Source organism: Mastacembelus armatus, chromosome 2 (genome assembly GCF_900324485.2).
Source record: "Mastacembelus armatus chromosome 2, fMasArm1.2, whole genome shotgun sequence".
Lineage (NCBI taxonomy): Eukaryota > Metazoa > Chordata > Actinopteri > Synbranchiformes > Mastacembelidae > Mastacembelus > Mastacembelus armatus.
The window spans coordinates 6,303,539-6,324,948 of NC_046634.1; the positions used below are offsets into that span (position 1 = coordinate 6,303,539).

Genomic DNA, 21,410 nt, shown 5'->3' on the forward strand with positions numbered 1-21,410 from the left:
TTTGTAAGGTGTTTTACACATACTCATGTACGTTCATTGTTAATGTGCCATTGGATTAGACCACAGGAATCAGGGTTTCTAGCTTTGTGGGGGCCCTATGCAAGATAATATTTGGGAGACCCTAGTTTGCCAAACTACAAGGGAGAGATACCTAACCCTTCAGGGATGGGCAATCCATGTTCCTCAAGGATCACTGCCCTGCTTGTTTTCCAGCTACAGTCATGATAACCTCTCATATTAAGATTAAAGATCTTAAGTTGAGCCACTCAAGCAAGTAGAACTGATTAAAAAAATAATACAAGGAAAACAACAATCCTCTATACATCAAAAAACAATAACCCACTGCCACAGTAGTCCAAAATAATCAATAATAGGCCTAATATTTATTAGTCCTTTAATAAATGACTAGTGTTATTGATAAGGCAGTGGCACATTTCTAATTACAGATCTATAAAATACACACTAAACTTAAAAAACTAATCCCAAGTGATTAAAAAGTAATGATACGTAGGAAATAACAGAGACTGACAGTAACTTTTACTGGACAATGACATAGCAGGCATTTGCACAACAAACCTGCTATAATCTCACAAAACAGGTCTGATGTCACTCACTCCAGTCAGTCAGCCAGCCAGCCAGCCAGCCAGTCAACTTTCACGAAGCTAACACTAAAGCTTTGCTTATAAGCATACAAATCACAGCCAGCTAACTCACATTTATCTGAGGCTAGCTGAGCTAGCTAGCTAGCAGGACAAATAACAAACAAACTTGCTAAAGACTCGACGTTACGCCTCCCCACCCACTGTGCTTCACAAACAAATGTCTTACCTTTATCCCTTGATTGTTTTCTTCCTCCGTCTGGTTCTTCGTCCGTTTTCCTGCCCCACTAGGAACATTTCTTTTTTGATGCCTTGTCATGAATATCTTCACTGATGGGAATGATGGGAATGATGGCTAGATGTCAATCACTCCCATCATGCCTGTCGGCTGACGTCACTCCCTGCGCGACAGTGCAGTTCAAAGATTTTGACTTAATTATAGCCACATCTTATCATTTTATTTATACCCTACATTTATTTTAAACATATAAAGGATTTAATAAACACGCGAAACAGCTTCACATAAAAGCAGGTAATTTTAATTTTCCTTCGATGAGACTGAAGATACCTCTTTGGGGCCCCCTTGTGGCCTGGGGGCCTTATGCATTTGCATAGTCCGCATAGAGCAAGAGACGGCTATGACAGGCAGTATTATGATGATGCAGGCAAACATAGTTTTGTTTTTGACTAAGAGGTGGGTATTTAATAAATAGTCTGTTTTGCTCCGCCCACTCTGCCACGTCAGACGATGTTGCGGAAAACGTTATCAAGCAACGGACTATCACGTACAAATGTAAAATAAGAGGTTAACAATTCAGGTTCAGCATATTGCCAGAAATAGCTTAAGATAACTTGCTGTAATTTTGCATTTCATTTCCGTAAGTCACACAAATATACAGTGAGCGACAGCATGTTCATGTTATAATAGTAAATGTAGATTTTATATATATTCAGTTAGGCTCTTAATTTGAAAGCTATAGCCAGAAGCAGTTTTCCTGTCTATATTATTATATTGTGGTTGAGGCAGTTGCGCTTGACTCACTGGGTTGGAGATATTTCGCTATAAGCTGCTGGACTGAATGGAAGAAAGCGAGATAAGGGACCGAGCCGATCAGGGCCAGTCGAGTCCAGGACGAGATAAGCGGGACAGCAGCACCCAGACCGACAGCAGAGTGCAGGGTGAGCTGGACGGGGAGAGGGTTCATTTTGTGAAGATGTGATTTATGGGAGAAGTAATTAAACTTTACGGGTGTAATTTGACGTGTTTTCTCCATGGTTACCTTTACAACATTTATGAATATGTTTATATTAGCAATATTCTGACAATCATCATGCAAAGCAGAGGGAAAAGTATCCCAGCTCTGCTTCATACACATGAGAGTCTGTCCTCTCACAAAGGGCTTCAGTGGACATGACCCTTAATTTGCCTTTTGTTTATTTATTTGTCTGCCAGGTCATGGCCCCAGGTTATCAAAGGTGAACCTGTTTACCTTATTGAGCTTGTGGATGGAGCTTTTCCCCCAGGAACAACCTGAGGAGGATGACCTCAGTCAGGTTGGTGTACAAATGCAGCTAAAATGAAAGTTGTGGGTAAATCTTACAGTTCATCTATTACACATAAACAGCAGTGAGTTAGAGTAGGGTCCGTTCAAGCGCCTGAGGATTCTCTCTGTGAGGTAATGTATTGAGTTTGCTGTGTTTCAGACCCGTGGGATGGGTCTGGTGGTGGTGCATGACAGTAAAGTGGTGGGACTCCACTGTTCAGGACCTGAGCTCCACGCAGGACAGGCAGCCGTCATACAACATGGTGCCCGCCTGGCCAACTGTCAGCTGTACTTCTCTAGGAGACCCTGTGCTACCTGCCTCAAGATGATCATCAACGGTGAGAGGGAGGGACAGAGAAATAACTAGATGCACCAGTTTTTCATCAGTCAAGTTTGTGTGCAAAGACTAGTTAGTTTCACACCAGCGAGTTACCTAATGAGACTGGACATCTAAAAACCTGTACAAAACTGTATTTTGTGCAGATTTGACCCAGCTTCCTTTTTAATACCCTGACCTTATTTTATAGATATAGTGGCTATTAAAGTAGTGGTCGAGTGCATAGTCCAGGTGTTTCCACACTGTCGTTAATTGCAGTTACACAATTACAATCATACTGACTTTAATTAGACTTTGTAAGTCTGCCTTCACTAACTGGGTTAAGGTAACTATCACTAACTAATGCTGCTGTTTGCTCTAGTGCAGCTGGAGTCAGTCAGATCTCCTTTTGGCCTGGAGACCCTGAGGTCAGCATGCTGAGGCCCACCTCTACAAACCAGTCTCACTCCCACTTACACAGTGTACCTGGCTGCATCTCAGAGAAGGCCACACTGGACGCCATGGCAACAGAGAAGCTGAAGTCCAACAGCCGTCCTCACATCTGTGTGCTGCTGCAGCCGCTGCCATCTGGCCTATCACAGTTTGTTAATGAGACATCCAGAGAGTGTGATTTTATGGAGAGAGCGACAGATGATGAATCAGGGCTGAGCACAGGGGAACTCTTCAGCAGGTGCCCTAGTCTACATACAGTACCTCCCTTTGTTTGTGCAGCAGTAACAAAAGTCATGAGTCACTAGCTTTTTCTTTTTTTTTGGCCATAATACACGTTTATTTCAAATAATCAAACCCTCACATGAACAGACTAAAACCCATATAAAGTGAGACTAGAGATTAATACATGTTCATAAAGTACAGTCATGACAGAGCTTTCCTGTTCGGTGTAACACAATCAAAATCTGCATTTCAGCTCATTTTTAAAATGAGGCCAGATGTATATAAACTACAAAATAATTTTGCTTTCCAGAGAGCAAACAAGACACTTGAAGGATTTCTCCAAACAGTTCCTGGTCCCCACATCTCAGCAGCACCAGGAGATTTTGACCCAAATGCATCTAGAGAACTTTTGTGTGGAGCCCTACTTCTCCAACCTGAGGAACAACATGAGGGAGCTGGTGGAGGTTCTGGCCGCAGTGGCTGCTGCGGTTCCACAGCAACACCACGGCTTTTACAGGTTAGAAACACTCTTCATAGTCTTCTCATCCATCAGTTATTTGCAGTTTTGTGAATGCTGTGTTTCTGTGACATAGGGAACAGTCTTCAACCCCTGAGCCATTACTGCCTCCTCATCATGAGGGGCTATCCCAAGACATCGCTCGCCATTGCATCATCCAAGCCAGATTGCTGGCCTATAGAACAGGTCTGGCTGGTTTTCTTTGTCATAGATGATTCCTAGTACTTGAAAGGACACAGCATACTAGTCAATATCCTGCTTCAGATCAGCCCGAACAAGAAAAACATAGTTGATGAAAACGCCAATGAGCTGCGACCACAGTCTGATCACGGTTTAGTTTCGATTCTGTAATTGTCAGATTCAGACTGTTTGACCACAGATAACTAGAGTAATTAATAGGTTGCTCTCCGAGTTTTCAGGTGGTTAGTCGAGTCTTTCAAGGGTTGAAGCTTGTGGTATATTTTCTTGAATGACAGGCTTGAAGGTCACATTTATTTTAGAGAATATTTTCGTCACTTTGCCATTTGTCTCCAGCTTTTTTTTACATGGAAAACTAATTTCATTCCAGACGACCCTAAAGTGGGTGTGGGTGCTGTTATCTGGGCGAAAGGACAGTCGGTGAGCTCATCTTTCTTCTCTAGTGCATGAATTATATATTTTGACTGGAATCTATTCTACTTTAAATACAGATTCACAAATCTTATTTTTAAAGCCAGTGTGCACTTTTTAGTACAAACATCAATAAGGCTGCTGTTATTGCGGCACTCGAAATGAGTTTTTATGTCACACAAATTAACATGTAACAGGAATGAAAATGTCCACCAGGAGGCAGTACCACACATTTTAGTTTTCTTTGCTCACTGATACTGTTGAACTGTTTCCTTCTCTCAGGCTGGATGCGACGGAACAAGGTGTCTGTACCTGGTGGGTTGTGGGTACAACGCTTACCCAGCAGGCTCACAGTACGCCGAGTACCCACAGATGGACAACAAACAGGAGGACAGACAGCGACGCAAATACAGATATATTATCCACGCTGAGCAGAACGCCCTCACCTTTAGGTCAGAACATTCACTTTTTGGTTTGTGTCCATTTACAGTCATTCGTGACGGTGTTTGGCAGACATGTTCTCGCTTTTAGGACTCGGGACATCAAACCAGGGGATCCCACCATGCTGTTTGTAACTAAATGTCCATGTGACGAGTGTGTCCCCCTGATCAGAGGAGCTGGCATCTCCCACATCTACACCACTGACCAGGACAGGGACAAAGATAAGGGAGAAATTTCCTACCTGAAGTTCAGTAGCTTGAAGAACATCAGCAAGTTCATAGTGAGTACATGGACGGACAGATGAAACAGAAAAGCTAAATGAAGGAGGTCAACATGACTTGACATCAGTTTTTGTCTTCACAGTGGCAGAGGAACCCTTCAGTTTGCCCAGCGTCGTCATCTCATTTTGCCAGTAAGTTCTGTCTTATCTTTATGTCCTCAAATGTGTCTTTTCTTCGGTACAAGAGCTTTTGTGATTCTGGTGCTGACTTGATTACTATTAAACAGCCACTGCACAGAAAATGTGAGGTTACATATTAGAGACATGCATTAATGAAAGTTACTAAAACCCAAAGACAATACCAGCTGCCCTTGTACTTCAACAGTAGTGTCTTCTTTTCCAGATGGTTATGCTGGGAAGCACAGCAGGCAGACTGAAGAGAGCAGCAGCAACAAGAAGCTGTGCACCAGAAGGTCCTACGACCCACCTAATGTCAGCTGAACATCAGCCATCAACCATTTGTGGCAATTTTCAGTTGCAGAACAGCAAAATTTACACCTAAAATATTATATTTGAGTAATCATGGGTTGCTTTCTAGAGGAACTGTTAGTGGTTTGTGAGTCAAGGGGAGTCCACAGTTACAGCTCAGAGAAGCAAGTCCAGTTACTGTGAAGTCATTGACAATGACTTAGAGAGACAATAACATGCTGAAAAGCATCAGCTGTACACACTGACCTCAAGGTAAGACCACTGTGGAGGGATGGACTGAAGAAAGGATGCATAAAGAATGAAAGATGGCTGGCCATGAAAACGATATAATTCAAATAGTAATATAAACTTATTTTGTCATTTAGCTTTTGTTGTGAATATGGGCTTTGTTTAAATGGTACAAGGTGTTGGATGCACAGATATCAGATAACTGTATGTTCCTCCTGTTGACTTGAGAAGTAAAATGCATTGTTTGCTTCTCAGGCTTGAAGAAGGAAAAGTCATCAAACCTCAGTATAAACAAAGCAGTTATGAAAGCAGGTACTAGGATTTATCCTGGGCTTTAGTGTTAACACATATTTCAGGTGTGTAATAAGTTACATCACCTGCCTGACAACAAATGAGCACACACTATAAATGTATTCCCAACCTTTTTATTTGCTGTGAATGTGGTACAATGGCATCAGTGTGGAAAATAAAGTGGCTGCTTTTAGAGGAGACTGGGAACATGATGTGGAGTTTTGCTTGATAATAGTTGCTTCTTTTTTAGTCGTTACAGTTGTAAAACAGGTAAAAATAAAACTAAAGTAGTTGGAGTTTGGCTCGAGTCTGATCTACAGTGCATTCAGGAAGTATTCAGAACTCCGTCAACCTTTTTCTATGTAATGTTGCAGCCTGATACTACAATTGTAGCTGAATGGAGCAAAGTACAGAGATGCACTCAGTGAAAACCTGTTCCCCAGAGCTCAGGACCTGCTGAAGGTTCCCCTTTCAGCATGACAACGACCCTAAGCACACAGCCAAGACAACACAGCAGTGGCTTAGGGACAACTCTGTGAATGGTCCACCAAGAGCTGGGGCCCTGAACTGAACCCTGTGGAACGTCTCTGGAGAGATCTGAAAATGGCTGTCTCCCTCCAACCCGACCAAACTTAGAAAATCCAGGTGTGCAAAGCTTGTTGCATCATACCCATAAAGACTGGAGGCTGTAATTGTTGCCAAAGGTGCTCCAACTAAGTACTGAGCAAAGGGTCTGAATATTTGCTGTTGTAAATGTATTGATATGGTAAATGTGATATTTCAGTTTCTCCTTCTTAATAAATTTACAAACATTCCTAAAATTCTGTTTTCACTTTGTCATTATGGGGTGCTGAGTGTAGATTAATGAGAAAAAAAAGCATTTAAACAATTGTAGTATCAGGCTGCAACACAACAGTGAGAAAAGTGAAGGGGCTCTGAATACTTTCTGAATGCACTGTACAGTAAAGCTGGTTGGTCTAGGTTTGCATGTTATTTTCTGATGTTTGTTACAGCTTATAACATTCAAAATAGCTGGTGTTGTTTTTATTCTTCACCCAAAAGACAAAACACTTTTTTTTTTTTATACCAGATGAGCAAAATCAAAATCATCAAAATCAATTGGCAGCATTATAATTGTTAGTTACACTAAAGTACCACTGCTGCTTTTATTTCTGTTTTATTTCCACTGCATTTAACAAGTTTTATTTTGAAATTATTAAGTGAAGTCATAAAGTCCTAATTAAATTCATCACGAATCTATTAAACATAAAACTTACATAAAAAAACAGAACATAATGTATCCGCATCAAATATTGATTGGGGAAAAAATTTGGAATTTTACTGACATGAGTGCAAGTGCCATTTTTAGAAACTGGAAACAGTAATTTTTCATTTTAAAGTCAAATATAAAATGAACATTGGTCTAAAAATAGTGTTTTATCCTGATTTTGCACATTTTCTGCCTCTTTAACGATAAATGGCTTTTTCACAGTTACGCTTCACCAGTGAAATCTGTTACAGACCAACTCTGGCCTCAATCTGCCACCAGTTTCCCATTGACTATGTAGCTGGCAGTAGTTTGTAATTTATATTCAGTATATGAATCAGCACAACTTTGGCAACAAACTCAAAGTAAAACTGCCCCTGGTCCTTACACAACGGCAACCAATCAGCTGCAAAACGGTACAAATGTTTCTTTGACAGCATAACTGAAATACAGTGAGTTGAGAGATTCACTGCTTAATCACCACAAATATGTTCTATCCAGAGCATATTTTCATCAACATAATAAAAAAGCTCCCCCTGGAAATATACTGAAAACACAATAAAAAGATGAGCGAAAAGAAGGAACAACACCCAAATCAAAAAGGCACTGCTGAAAGAGCGAAACACTTTAACGTTACAGTGCAGAAAGAAAAGGAGCAAAACAAAAACATAAACAGCCTTCTCTCTTGACAAGGAGCCCGTCCACACAGCAAAGTGCCTCCTGTGAATGTTCAGTGTTCTCACGCACTATGGCACTCACTTCAGCTGTACAAACACAAACTGTGCATGACAAGAAATGAAACGTATGTATAAAAATACCATCAAGCAGTGTGAAAACTGATCAGCTTAAGATTAACAAAAAACATTTGAATCATCATTAATTTTATCATACAGAAAGTGCTATGAGCCACCAGCAGAGAGAACCAGTTATCAAACAGATCACTGTACCGATAGCAGCCCAATGTCCCAACTCAAACACAAGGCCCCTCGTTCAAAGACTTAAAATATGCACACTCAGTATTTTTGTTGGCAAATTTTGAAACCAATTCTCTCAAAGCGCTTAAATTCTTAGTCTTACCAAAGCTTATTTTCTTCATTAATATGACTTCAAAAGCTGGGAATACATGAGGATTGTTAAAATTCTAAATGACTGAAAGGACTAAACTGGGTCAGATAATCAAATTATGACCAATCACAGCCAATTTAAACTCCTGTCAAATCTTTGTGATAAAAAAATGTTTTCTCAGCCAAATCTGCCTTTATATGTTGTGTAGTGTGTTCCAACCTTCAGAGAGAGGAAACATGAAGTTCTGAGGAGTCGTAAGGTGAGACCTGTTCCATTTCAGCATGAATCCATGAAACTACATTTCAGGATAGTGCGTAATAGTGAGGCTGTTTAGTTGTAGAGAGAAAGCCGATCAAGAATTAGCTTTGGCAGCACAGCAGCAGAGACTAGCAGAAGGCATTACTGAGTGTTACGGCTTCCTTTGGGCTAACAAAGCTTTTAGCAATGACTGAGAATATGTTTCACAATTTAGATGTTGTAAATCTTTGTCTGATCCTGACCAGACACAACTTAAATGGAAAAAACGTATTATTTTTCAGATGTGCAGCTTCTTCATTTAAACAGCAACTAACAGAGGACCTGCAAACGGTGACAAATGTACACAAATGGTCACGCCTGTTTGTTGGACAGTCACTGGACCATTTTGGCCGAAGCTTATTTAACGCTGGTTCTCCCAACAAAGCAAATCAGCTGCCTCCAACACCATGAGCTGTGGCACTACATGCTACAGATAAAAAAAGATTCCATGAAAAAAAATTACAAAAGAATGATCAGTGATTGAGAACTATTCTTGCACAAGTTTTAATGAACCAAAAAAGACAAATAATGTCTTGAAGATCTTTTAAATAGAATAACCATTATTGTTAATGTGTTTTTTTTCTATCTCTTCCTATTGATAAAAAGTTGGGGTAGTGGGCAGGGAGAGATACTTCTCTAGGAGGCTGGTTTCTTCAGATCCCTGATCTGTTTGATTAGGTAGGTTTTCTCATCATTGAACTGCTCGTCATCTGTGCGATCTTTCTGGAAGTTGCTCAGGAAGTCGATCAGTTTGGTCTGGTTCTTGAGGAGGATGTCGATGATGGGCTGCGTCTTGTTGGGGTTTGCTACAAACACCTGAGGACAGGAACACCAGGCAGAAATGACCTGCTGTGTCTGGGCTTTGGTTGTTTATGACAAAGCTTAAATTTACTTATGAAAAAGTTCTACTCTCAAAATGTTGTATTACTGGACTAATAGTAATAATACTAATACTAATACTAATATTACTGGACTCGATGCTATTCACTGTGGGCTCGCCCAGTGGGTTCCCTTCTTCACTCTAAATGTACTTTCTCTTTGATTTAAATAGTATCTGCTCGTCTGCACACAATCCAAACAACATGACCCCATGGACCAAACAGACTAATCGGAGCTGAGTGCACCTGTGCTGTTTGGGCATATCCAGTCCTTACTGCAGGCAGGAAAACCTGATTTCAGTTTGTATGAACAAACAACCCTAAAGAGATCAGATAGCTGATATGAGTTAAGGCCACTTGGCTTGCTTTTACCTTAAAGACATGGAACGCCTCAAACTGGATGTTAGGGCTCTTATCTCTTAGCAGATTCATCATGAGCTTGAGATTCTCAGGCTTGCTGATGTAACGCGTCATCACCGTGAAGTTATGTCTGTCCAGTAAGAGCTCGCCCAGAAGCTGGAGAGAACAATGAGACAAAAACCTCCATGTGTCTTGCTGTAAGTGTAGATTGAGTTGTGATAGTGGTGTGTAGGTTTAAACAGTTTACAGTTCTCAAACTTTTGTTGACAGCTCCCTCTGTTGGACTGGGGAGGGTGTAAACTGCTCTCCTTACACTCTGACAGGGACCCTGACCAAAAAATATGAGCTGATACCACAGGAGCAAACCAACAATCCCTCACTGGCTTCTCACCCACAACAACCGGTAACCAAAGTCGTTGCAGTTTCTTTTCTGCACCTTTTCATTACATTTTTTATGTAAACTGTTGTACTCAACAAGTGCAAACTTTATTCCCGCTTTCATGCAACATTTCTATGCTACAGAAAATTATCTATTTACAGTGTTTCACCATACTAAAGAACTCTGAGCCAAAATGCAACAGACCAGCTGTTACTGGCTATAAATCAATATGAGTCAAGGCCAAACCTTTAGAGACTGTCTCTTGGTGACGTAGTTCTCAGAGTGCAGCAGCTTCTCATAGTCTGCAAACACCTGCAGTGACATAAGACAAACCGTATTAGACATTATTGGCTGTGCGAAATGGAATTCAAGGCTTTTGGCTTATAATTTAACATGTCTAGTCTCCTGGAAGATGTCACTCTTCTTCTACTATTTTAAAAATGTCTTTTTGTGTTGTTTGTTTTGTGTCTGTTATTCAGAAGGAAGTCAGAACATAAATACTTTTATCTTCCAGGATACCACTGAAACTTTGGCCTAGATCCTTTATCAAGTTTCCAACTAACTTGTGTGACTTTAATTTAGCTAAGCAGGCTAAAATCTAATCACAGTGCTGCTTGGCTCGGCCTTGTCACACGGCTCCTAGATTACATCGACTCTATTGAGGCCGTAGCAGCGTCTCCTCACAGGCGGCACAGCTACATCTGTCAACACATAAGGTCCAGGTAAAAAGACAGTCTTGTGTGAGGCTGAGACCCCTGTGGGCCCTACTTACGAAAGGGGCCCCTCTGCCCAGGAAAGCTGACAGCATAGAGCAGATCTTTGTATCTGGAGACGATATGACACTGACAAGGCTTTACACTGATACGGCTTTCCCAGAACTCTATGTGTATTAGTCAAAACTATATTTCTTACTTCCCACATATGTGCACTGTTTTTGAATAGTCCCTCACAAGGCCCTGTGGTTGCTGGCATGTGACCACAGTGTGTTCAGTGTGTTTTTGGATACATGACTGGCCCATTGAGCACTGCAGTGACTGAAATCCAATCTGGTCATGTATCTATGTGTGGTTCCTCTCTTGGGGTCTTCCTGGTAAAGCAGGCATTTTGAGCTGCGGATGGTGTTTATGTTTATGCTTCCAAATGCATGAATGTGGTTAGGGATGGAGAGGAGGCCTGATGACATTGAGACTTAAAAAGGTCCACGGGGTAATGTTGGTTCATGTTAATGGCAAATGCGTGGCAGCTATAACAGCCATCCATCATGTGTTTTCAAGGCCAGCCCTGTGTCGGGTACAACCATGGTGTTCAGAAATGTGTGTGTGTGCGTGCGAGTCAGTCAGTTCACTCACAGCATCGTAGTTGTGCTCGAGGTATTCAGCCACAAGCACTTTGTGTCTTGTCAGAAGATCCTGCGCAGAAAGACACAAAAATATCATCAGTGAAAAACTATTTTAATGTTTGAATAGAAGCCAAGGACATATATCCATAGAGAATAAAGATTCATCTATAGATAAATCGAATCCTTATGAAAAAATTCTTAGTCACTCAACATGTACTTGTTTTTGTCTGGGATGGAGCTCGTCAAACAAAAGCAGCTGTAAAAACACATTTGCTACAGTTGGACTTCACAGCCTGAGAAGTACCTTAAAGGTGGCGAAGGCATCAGAAGCAATGTCGAAGGTGGACATCTCCACGTAGTTGAAGAAATTGTGGAAATGCTCCGAATGAAGAACTATCTTGGCGAGGGGCTCGTGGCGGATACACTCCCTCAGCATGATCCCACAGTTCAACGCCACCTGGGGTGTCTCATAGCTTCAAACACAGAGAGTTTGCGTCATGTCTTTAGAAGGCACTGAGACTGTGTGCAGTACGTACATTGTGTTTATCTCACCCTTTCAGCAATATAAAGAGAACCTCTTGGTGGGAACAGAAGTATTCAACAGTGGGGCTTCTTGTCCCAATCTGCCTCCTCAGGATGTTGTTAAAGATCTGACATACGTCCTTCTTCCCCTGGAAACACACACAAAAGTACAGTTACATATAAGTACCAAATCCACTGTGTCCATCTGTCTTCATGATATCCACATGGCAAACTCTCCTATATTTGCATTTGTCCTTCCCTCAATATAAAACAGGTTCAAATTGAGAGAGTTCACTGTCAGATGTTAGAATTAACATCTCATGCAGTGAGAGATACTTCTGTATTTTCTGACTGGTTTGTGCTGCATACACAGTGCTATGTGTTTGCGGTAAGAAGGAGCCTAAACTCTTCTTACCTCAAAGTCTATGACCTGCAGGTTCTCGACCAGGGATATCAGCAGGCCACTGTTGTACAGCTCCTGGGCCAGCTGGGCCACAGTCTCAGTGTGAGGCTCCTTATCGTTGCTCCCATAGAGAATCTCCTTCATGGAGACCAAGCACTTTGACACCTCCTCAGACGCCTGCAGAACAGACAGCAAGAGGAGTCAGGCTTTCAGAAAAGTAAAATCTACAGGAGACCCTAATGTGAACAAATGTCACAAATTAAGAATCATCCAGATAAAGGGGGACACAGAAAGCTGCATCTGACTTGCACCTGGACTGGTATGGACAGTTTTATGAATTTGTGTGTATGTGTGTGAGAGTAAACTGCCTTGACAGTGAAGTGTCAGGAGATGACAGGACCAGGCTGTTCCATGCTCTAATTTCACAGAGGCCTGTCACCCATGGGCCCCTGGGCACCCAGGCATTTATAGACACACCCACACACCAGACAGAAACACACAGTCCTCTACCTTGTCTGTCTTTTTGTCCTGTTTCACCAGTATGGCCAGGTTTTCTTTCAGGGTCCTGACAATGTCTGCTGGACTCTTGTGGGATTTACCAAACAGTGGCATGATGGACGCACTCGCCGTGGGACCTGAGCAACACACACACACACACACACACACACACACACACACACACACACACACACACACACACACACACACACACACACACACACACACACACACACACACACACACACACACACACACACACACACACACACAGAGCGTATAATGAGCAGTCGGTTACAAGCTGGATGCAATAATCAGAATAATTTTCATGTGAACTACCTGTTCTGTAGTGAGTTCAGGTGCACATCTGGCACAACCACTGTGTGGCTGCAGCAGTACACTGTAGTAACCTACATATCTACACTGGCACTGTCAGAAAGCCATGGACTGTTTGAGATGGTACCAGTACATGTGGGTTGTTAGTGTGTTCTGCTGCAGCCGGGCTGTGGGTAACTTAATGCTGTGGACATGTTCATGGTAACTAAGTGCAAAAGAGAGATTTAGATTTAGGGCATGACTTAGTGTCGGAGTGGTTAAAGGATCCAGGAAGCAGCAGTGGCCTTCACAATCCAGGCCAGGTCAGGAACAGAACTTGTGACTGCTAATCCTCATCTGGGAATGTAAAAGGGCATTACCCTGCGATTGAACCCTCACTCCCACCTGCATTCCTCCATCCACCTCCACATCCTCTGCTCCCTCCATCCAGACTTTTCCTGTTTCATTCAAACCCATTTCTACCTAAGTCATTCCTGTAGTCAGGTTGTACATGTTGCATGTACCTGTAAACCAGTGTCATGAAGGCCAGAATTACAGGGTTATTAACTACTTATCCATGACCTGCACAACTGGTACACCTGATGCATTTATAATGGCTTCTTCAAGGGACAATAACACAACAACAGGAGAATTAAGGATCCTGCCAGTGGAAGAGCTATGTGTCTGAGCAGTAAAGTGCAGGGATGCTCTGATTTCCCCAGACAACACTATAACACAGTGGTAAAGTCTGAGCTGTACTCGACTTTTTGTTTTGTTCCATTAGAAAACAGTAATTATATCACAAAGAGCATCACGCTGTACAAACAATACCAACTTTTGAGCTGTCACAAAAGGGCTGTCCACCACAGGGTGTCATAACAAGGTAATGGCTGCTGCAGCTCCCAGTACAACAATGGGAGAATGAGGTAAACAAACAGACAACTGAGGGGAGTGAGTCAGGGTTTTCCCCAGAATAAGGAAGAAATAAAGGTAAATTAAATGTCACAGTTTGCATGTCCTTCAGAATAAAATAACTGTGAAATGTCAAACTTTTTAAAATAAATCATATTATCTGTAAAATTACACAAGCGGTTTGTTTGGCACAGGCATAAACAAGTAAACTGCTCAGATTGGAATCACAAGGTTTCCACCTGACAAAGACAAAAACTCAGCTGAGTGTATTTGCTCTCGACAACACCAGCTCACAAACGTTCAGCCTTAAAGTTTGGGCATTACGGACTGATTTCTTCCTAATGAGGCAGGTATTTTCTGCATCATCATGTTGCTGTTTTCTGACGGTGGTGTCAGTCAGAGGACAGACTGTTGATTCACATTCAAATAAAAGTCACATGGGGCAAGATGCCTCATAACAGCATCCACAAGCTTAAAGATAACCCAAGGAATTCTAATATTACATTTGTGCTTTATCTTTTTTATTATTAATGTCTAATGCCTCTCTGAACACACACGGGAGGTGGTTTGCTGTGTTTACAATAACAAAGTCAAGGCAAACAATAAAAAAAATACATTTAGGCTCTTTCTGTTTCACTCACTCCATCACATTATGTTATGACTACACTTCAGCCCAGTCAATATTTGTCAAAGCATAAATAGGCAATGAGGAAGAAGACATAAAACGAGGGGCACTTGGCCTTTTGTACAAGCTTTTTTGTTATTTTAAACCAATCACACTACAGACTGTTGCGTCAGGTAATAACCTGCAGCCTAATATTTCTACCAGATTTGTTGCTTCAGCTGCAACTGTTTCAGATTGTCATCATCCAATAACACATCTTTGAGTCCTGGAAAGCTTAAGCTTCATTTTCACTTGTAGCCAACTTAAGGCTGACGACATGTTATGTAATGAAATTAATCTGGTGCCCAGTGGGTTTGAACACAAAGCTGGCTGCTCTGCCAAAGTATAATCTAAGAAAGGCTCCACTTTGCCCCAAATATTAATTTCTCAGCTCTAATCATGGGAGACTAAAGGAGCTTTAATTAAAGATACACAGAATAAAGACAAAGCCCACATGGAAATGAGAGGTTACAATTTTAATCTGATTACAAAGACTAATTCACTCCTAGTATGTGGCTTCAGAAAATACTTCATGTGCCAAATTTTACACTCATTACCTATTACCTGGATTTAGATGCTGATCTGTATTTAATGAATGAATGAAGTCCTATAGTTCAGGTCCACTGCCAGCATCAAATACCACAGCTGCCTTTTGCAGCCTCAGATTACAGTAACATAGACTGGGCACAGCAGTAGGTGGCTCTGATGACTAATCAATGTCTTTCCAGAGTAGCGAGAGAGTGATCCATGACAAAAGCCTGAGCTCATGCAGCAAGATAGTGATCCATCACACCTACTGTAAATGCCATTCAGCCAGCAGTAGTAGTGAAGGTAAGTTGGGGGGTTTTATTGGCTTGTGCTGAAAAAATAAACTCTCAATTTTAAACTTTTATGCACAGCTACAGAACAAAGCTGCACACCATGACTCAGACAATTAGTAAGACATTACGCAACAGAGACCACATCTTAAATTATATTCAGATCCAAACACTGAATAAAAAAAGCTTAACACATAATTAAATTCAGAAGTTTTAGGCTCTGCATGCCTTATTAAAGCATTTAGTAATTCTCTGCAAATCTATTTAATTACATCCAGAAGGTATTTGTCAGCGTGGCGAATCCACTGCCTTTCAAAAAAAGAAGAAAAATAACTGCATCTAATTTGACAACATTTCTTCTTGACTGTCTGGAATGCAGATGCAGCCCTCCATGAAGGTCTCTAACACAGTCGACAGGAATTTAAGTCATCAAGGAGGAGCAGGGAGGTAATTTAACTCTCAAACACTCACTCACTCAGTACAGATGATCACTGTTGGTCTAAGCTGCTATGGCTTTTTTAAAGTATGTGCCCAAAAAGCAGGACTTCACTGAATGACACTGATAAAACTAAAATCAACATAACAACTGATCTGATGCTTTTTAAATAAAAAAAAATATTTTTAGTTGCTCGTAATTCTTTTTTTAAAAAACAAACAAACGTGCATTTGCTGCTTTGCTTATGCACCAGAGCCAGCTCCCAGACAGAGAAATGAGAATCCCAAGTGTTTCAACGAATGACGCCACATCACAGCTCGTCTTAAACTACAAAGAGGCTTTCTCTTTGCAGACGGTCACAAGGAGATTGTCCTGGCAACCTGGAAGGAACGCTCCCTTTAAAGATAAACATCAGCTCATCAAGTCCATACTTGAGACTGCTAATAATGGAAAAAGTCAGTCCTCTTTTAAATTTTGTCTCAGAGCAACTATCACCTGCTGCATGCCTTTCTGCTCAGACAAACGGTATCGTACTATATATACTGGCTACTCAGGTTTAAGCCTAAAGCTGAGGGGGGCTGTGTGGTAAAAACAGTAATGTGTAGGAATATTGGTTAATATTCTGAGGCAGTGACAGACAGGCCTATCCCACCAACCTATGCCAGACTACTGTATCTGATTCAGCTCTGTCTAGAAATCAAGAGGCACATGAGAAGCACAGGACTCAAGTTAGGAAGTTATGGTTTCTTTCAAAATAGAAACAAACTTCAAAAAGCTAATAAGTTTTAGAGCACTGTAAACATTGATCTTTCACCAACAATTCAAAAAGTCTGAATAAACTGAAAATATTCTCAGAGGCAACAAATCTGTGCTGCAGATGTTATATACACACATATATCTATCTATCTATCTATCTATAGCATACATAACATATGTTCATATCTATGTCGCCAGACACACAGAACTGTTGGTGTAATTACTTCTTATTTTCTGATAAATAACTAATCAGTTGAATCACGTTTACTGCAGATTGCGAAATTTTGAACAGCTTTATTTTGAAATATGTGACCGGAAGCTGGCCGTTGTGGCTATATCCTAACGTTGGTCGTCTAAAGTAACACAGCAGAGAAAATAACAAGAACAAAAACAAAATACACAAACAGTATATGTGCTGCAGAAGCATTAAATATTCCAGGAACAACAGTGTTTAGGGGAAGAGGAGCCTGTAACGCAGACGGCGGAAAAACGCGGCTAAGGCCGCACAAACAGTCGCAGACAATGTGATTTGAGCAGGCTACACCCCTCTCTTCGGCTAAACTCCCTTTTTGTTTGACAGATTTTCAAAGCTAACCACAGCTGCTTGCATCATTTAAAACGCGTCCAGCACGACTGAAGTTACACAGACTGTCAAGGGCAGTGATTTTTCAATATTAGGTGAACTGGGAGCTATTTCTCCTCGACAGTATGAGCTGGAAATGAGACTTACAGTGGGAAGATTTACGGTTGGGTGTCTGTAAATGTCTTGACCGCTCCTGTCCCGGTTCACAGCGCAGCCGAGCCTCCCAAATAGGCGCCTGTGGTCACGCCAGGGCTGTTTGCTAGCAGGAAAGTCCGCTAAGATGCCTGCGATACAATTTAAAATGTGTGGAGTCTGTTGAGAAGCCAGTGCACAATCCCATCTGATCGCTCTCCAGCCTGCTGCTAAGCTAGCCTGAACAAAACCTAGAGCTTCCGGTGCGAAATAGCAAAATAAAACCTCCACTGAGGGCAATTTTCTTAAGCTCGCAGAAGAACAAGGAGAGGAAATGGTTAGTTTTAGACTATACTTGCCAATACTAGTCTAAATACAGTTTGTGTTTACTAATTCAACCAATGTTTTGCTTTTACGTTGTCACACAGACAAATTAGTTTCAAGTCAAATAGCGTCATTTCCGGTAGTGGTCAGCTCACGATTGTTAACTTGACTGGTCTGTATCTTCCCAGCTGCTGCTGCGTCTCATTCACGTCCTCTCACATCAAGTCCTTCATACCGACCTCACTCATCTGTTACTGGGTTAGACATCCTTGAAACAGGCCCACGTACAGCTCGGTTCCTAACAGTAACATTTCAGCGATTTCTATATTATATTTGTTACCTAATTAATATTTTTCATCAATGAGAGAAAACAAATTAAGACTAAAGTTCGCACAGTAAACTCATTGAAACGAAACGCAAACCAAATCATGACGGTCTGAAATGAAAAAAGCCCATTGGACATTAGATATCACGTAGATTAAATTGCATTTCCTGATCACATAATTCTTAACATTGGCAATTTATCTGTGTTCTTTATATTGAAGACCAATAAATGAACTATCAAAACGAATCAACTCTAAAGAGTTTTGAAAGCCAACGTACAGCTCACATTAGTGTAACTGAGGGTGTTGCCAGTTAAAAATAAAATAGCTTTGGTTCCCACAAAGAAGGCAAAATGTCATGAAGAAACCATCTCGAATTTTATTAAAGCTGTTTTTCCTTTTACATACAATTCAGAATTACATATTTACAAATATACACTGATATGTCTCATTATAATATATATCAACACCATACTCAGATATACAATATGAAAATAAAGACAGTGGGTGCTGCAATGTGCTGCATAAAAAAAATAAAAATATAACCTCATTCTCATTTCTCCAGCTTCCACATCAAAAGTACAAATAATTACAATAACAACAACTTTGTGTGATCATGATCAAACACTGACAAATTTAGTGCCCGTGTCAGCTTTCATAAGAGGGCAGAAAATAAACTCTCACAATACACAACAGTGCCTGGTAAAAATACTTGCCTTGCTCAGGGCTTTGACATGGGGCTATGAAGAACATGCCACAAAGCGTGATGATATACAGAGATACAGAGACCCACAAAAACCATGTGAGGTATAGAGGACACATCTGTACAAGTGTAACATACAGAACTTACACAGATCAACACATAACACCAGCCACAGTTGCTTTAGCTCAGTATGACACCAAACGGCCTGTGAACTAGTTTCTACCTTTTCCTGAACATTTATTCCCTTCACTGGGAGGACATGTTTTGTGTGATTTGTGAAAAAACAAAGATTTAAAGTGGTTCTTAAGAAGAACAACCTGAAAAAAAAAAACAATCATGCAGTTTAATGATAGTCAGGGTTTAACAAAACCACTTTCGTTAAGCATGGCTTTGTTTAGCCAGTGGACAAACACAGGTCATTCTTAGTAATAAATGGGAGTGGCTGCTTTTAGTGCACAAGCATGCTGCACTTGGTAGATTTCTACAGTATCCACATTGTGGTTATTGTAGAAATCTTCGGATATAAAAAAATATCTTTAGAGAGAAAGTGAGAGAAAAGTCAGCAGTGAGTATTCAGAATAGCACAGGTTCCCTCTATGTGTGTAAAGATGTAATGGCAGATGTGCCATCAACCTGTATCAACATCCTCATTTTAACTAAATTACTCACCACCCCTGATGACTGAGTCACACAAAAGTCAGACTTTAGGCTTTTTTTATCTTGTTACTCCACTCTGACTATTACTCAGCTACATTGTGGTGTAAGTAAACAAATGACGCTCTTGGGCTGCTGGAGCAAACATGTTGAGCAGGTCTGGGCTCTGGTTAGCCCTGCCTGTGGAGAAGTGGCTACATGCCTGAGTGGGGCTGGGAGCAGAAGGAGAAGACTAAGCCTCTTTTTGTTACAGCTGTGCAGAACAAAAACAGGTGAGTGGATATGTAAGCAGAATATTGGGATTAATGTGCATCTGTTTTTGTTTGTCTAGACCAGGGTTTTCTGTAATTCAACTAAAATATTCCTAAATGGGAGCTTGAGTCGACATCTGTGGATGAATACAGTAAACTTTCTGTTCTGCAGCACATATACATGTAAGAATGCACACACACAAAGACATTTAGTTGACACAAGCAGGTATGCAGTCACTCACACCTGCCTGCCCACACAACTTCTTGAGCTTCCTGAGTGGTAAATCCAGAGCAGTTCAGAGGCGAATTATACAATTCCTCTTAAAGAAAAAAAGAGAAGTTCAAAAGTCATTTGAAGCTGCCACACTCTGCGTACGTGATTTGTACTTGTCGCTGGAGAAGTGCAATACATGTGCCCACCAAGTGGCGCTGTTGGTGACATTCCCCTATAAATCGGTGTTTGTAGTTAAGATCATAAAACACGAGTAAGGGGAAGCTTAACAACATGGGATGACTACAGCATTTTTGAATGAGGACAAAAATTGAAAAAAATTACTACTTTGACACAGGTCAGCCACACCACATGGATGTAACACCCTGCATGTGACACAGTTACAAAATGTATAGTGATGTGCGCTGAACATTCAACCTGCTCAGTGATGCACCAAGATACATTTTTTCTTGATGCGGCCAGCTGCCAGTTTTCACAGTGTGCGATTAATGTCTGACACTAAAGCGCATGTATCTGATAGTATCAGTGGATGTTTCACACAAGGATCTGTCACTAAGCTGTGATGTTGTTGGCTTAAAGGGGCTCAACAAAGCTGATGCCAACAGTTTGTGAGCACCTGACAGCTCACATTTAATGCAGATATTTATATTTGCCTGCGTTAATGCTACATAGTCACAAATTAAATACAGCAAGAAGTTATGGAGACATTTAGTTTTTCTCTGTAGTTTAAAGAAATGGTGATTTTCACAGAAGGCCTGACAGGTGGTGCTTAGGAACTAGTTTTCCCTGATATGTCAAGTATCAGAATTTTCTATTACTGGAAGGAACTGCGAAAATACCTACACCTAAAATTCACCAGCTGGTATTTTTAAAGTGAAAGTAAGTTTCAAATGAGAATATAATACTGCAAAGTGGAAATTAACTACTTCTCATATACAGTGAGGCTGACAGACGAGTGGTGGGTTTAGCCAACATATAGAGACAAAATGATGACTTTTGGTTTTTGGTTGGATCCAACAAACTGTGAGGGGGTCTGTGTCATAAAAAGACCAATATGATTCTATCCTCCTGTCAGAGACTTTGTAATTCCACCTGGATAAGGGTCAAAGGTGGAGGGATGGAGCCAGGACACTGATCTCAGGTCAGGGTTTGATGTCAGAGAAGCTGGTGTAGGTCTCACTGCAGCTGGAGGAAGTGCTGAGGTTCCCAGAGACGCTGCCATCTACAGGAGAACAACATAAACAACATCAGTAATGGCTCAAATAATTACAGACAGTAAAATCGGAATAAAACTGAATGTCTGGAGAACTAGATAAAAGTCTGAAGGCTGGAGCCAATCTCATCCACACTATTTCTGTGGTGATTTTTCC

General features: G+C 41.0%; 3 protein-coding genes across 9 annotated transcripts in view; 1 reads left to right on the forward strand and 2 right to left on the reverse strand.

Annotated features, from left to right (window-relative positions):
- The first annotated feature begins 1,383 nt into the window (after nt 1-1,383).
- cdadc1 (cytidine and dCMP deaminase domain containing 1) lies at nt 1,384-6,743 on the forward strand. Its single transcript, XM_026301657.1, has 11 exons — nt 1,384-1,778; nt 2,053-2,153; nt 2,304-2,481; nt 2,847-3,150; nt 3,445-3,651; nt 3,728-3,837; nt 4,220-4,269; nt 4,543-4,712; nt 4,792-4,981; nt 5,065-5,113; nt 5,325-6,743. Exons 1-11 carry the CDS (start codon nt 1,679-1,681, stop codon nt 5,420-5,422), a joined length of 1,557 nt encoding a protein of 518 aa, XP_026157442.1. The 5' UTR covers nt 1,384-1,678; the 3' UTR covers nt 5,423-6,743.
- cab39l (calcium binding protein 39-like) lies at nt 6,048-17,798 on the reverse strand. Its single transcript, XM_026301658.1, has 9 exons — nt 17,569-17,798; nt 12,950-13,074; nt 12,452-12,616; nt 12,067-12,185; nt 11,819-11,987; nt 11,525-11,584; nt 10,422-10,487; nt 9,809-9,952; nt 6,048-9,374 (listed from the first exon to the last, which is right to left on the reverse strand). The coding sequence occupies exons 2-9, from the start codon at nt 13,049-13,051 to the stop codon at nt 9,195-9,197; spliced, it is 1,005 nt and encodes a 334-aa protein (XP_026157443.1). The 5' UTR covers nt 13,052-13,074; nt 17,569-17,798; the 3' UTR covers nt 6,048-9,194.
- Nucleotides 17,799-18,559: 761 nt separating this feature from the next.
- mcf2la (mcf.2 cell line derived transforming sequence-like a) overlaps nt 18,560-21,410 on the reverse strand; it is a 35,276-nt gene continuing 32,425 nt past the window's right edge. For all 7 annotated transcript variants that reach the window (XM_026301271.2, XM_026301269.2, XM_026301268.1 and 4 more), the window contains one exon: nt 18,560-21,262. In XM_026301271.2, coding sequence (XP_026157056.1) covers nt 21,183-21,262 — 80 coding nt within the window. In that variant the 3' untranslated portion in view covers nt 18,560-21,182. The remainder of the gene's footprint in view (nt 21,263-21,410) is intronic.

Bases quoted from the DNA above. Each gene is read 5' to 3' on its own strand.
- cab39l (XM_026301658.1), bottom strand. From the start codon at position 13,051: ATGCCACTGTTTGGTAAATCCCACAAGAGTCCAGCAGACATTGTCAGG. The intron at 12,186-12,451 runs GTAAGAAGAGTT...GTGTGTTTCCAG, and splicing joins TGCAGGTCATAGACTTTGAG to GGGAAGAAGGACGTATGTCA. The intron at 9,953-10,421 runs GTTTGGCCTTGA...TGTTCTCTCCAG, and splicing joins CCAAGAGACAGTCTCTAAAG to CTTCTGGGCGAGCTCTTACT.
- cdadc1 (XM_026301657.1), top strand. From the start codon at position 1,679: ATGGAAGAAAGCGAGATAAGGGACCGAGCCGATCAGGGCCAGTCGAGT. The intron at 1,779-2,052 runs GTGAGCTGGACG...TTTGTCTGCCAG, and splicing joins GACCGACAGCAGAGTGCAGG to GTCATGGCCCCAGGTTATCA. The intron at 3,652-3,727 runs GTTAGAAACACT...TCTGTGACATAG, and splicing joins CAACACCACGGCTTTTACAG to GGAACAGTCTTCAACCCCTG.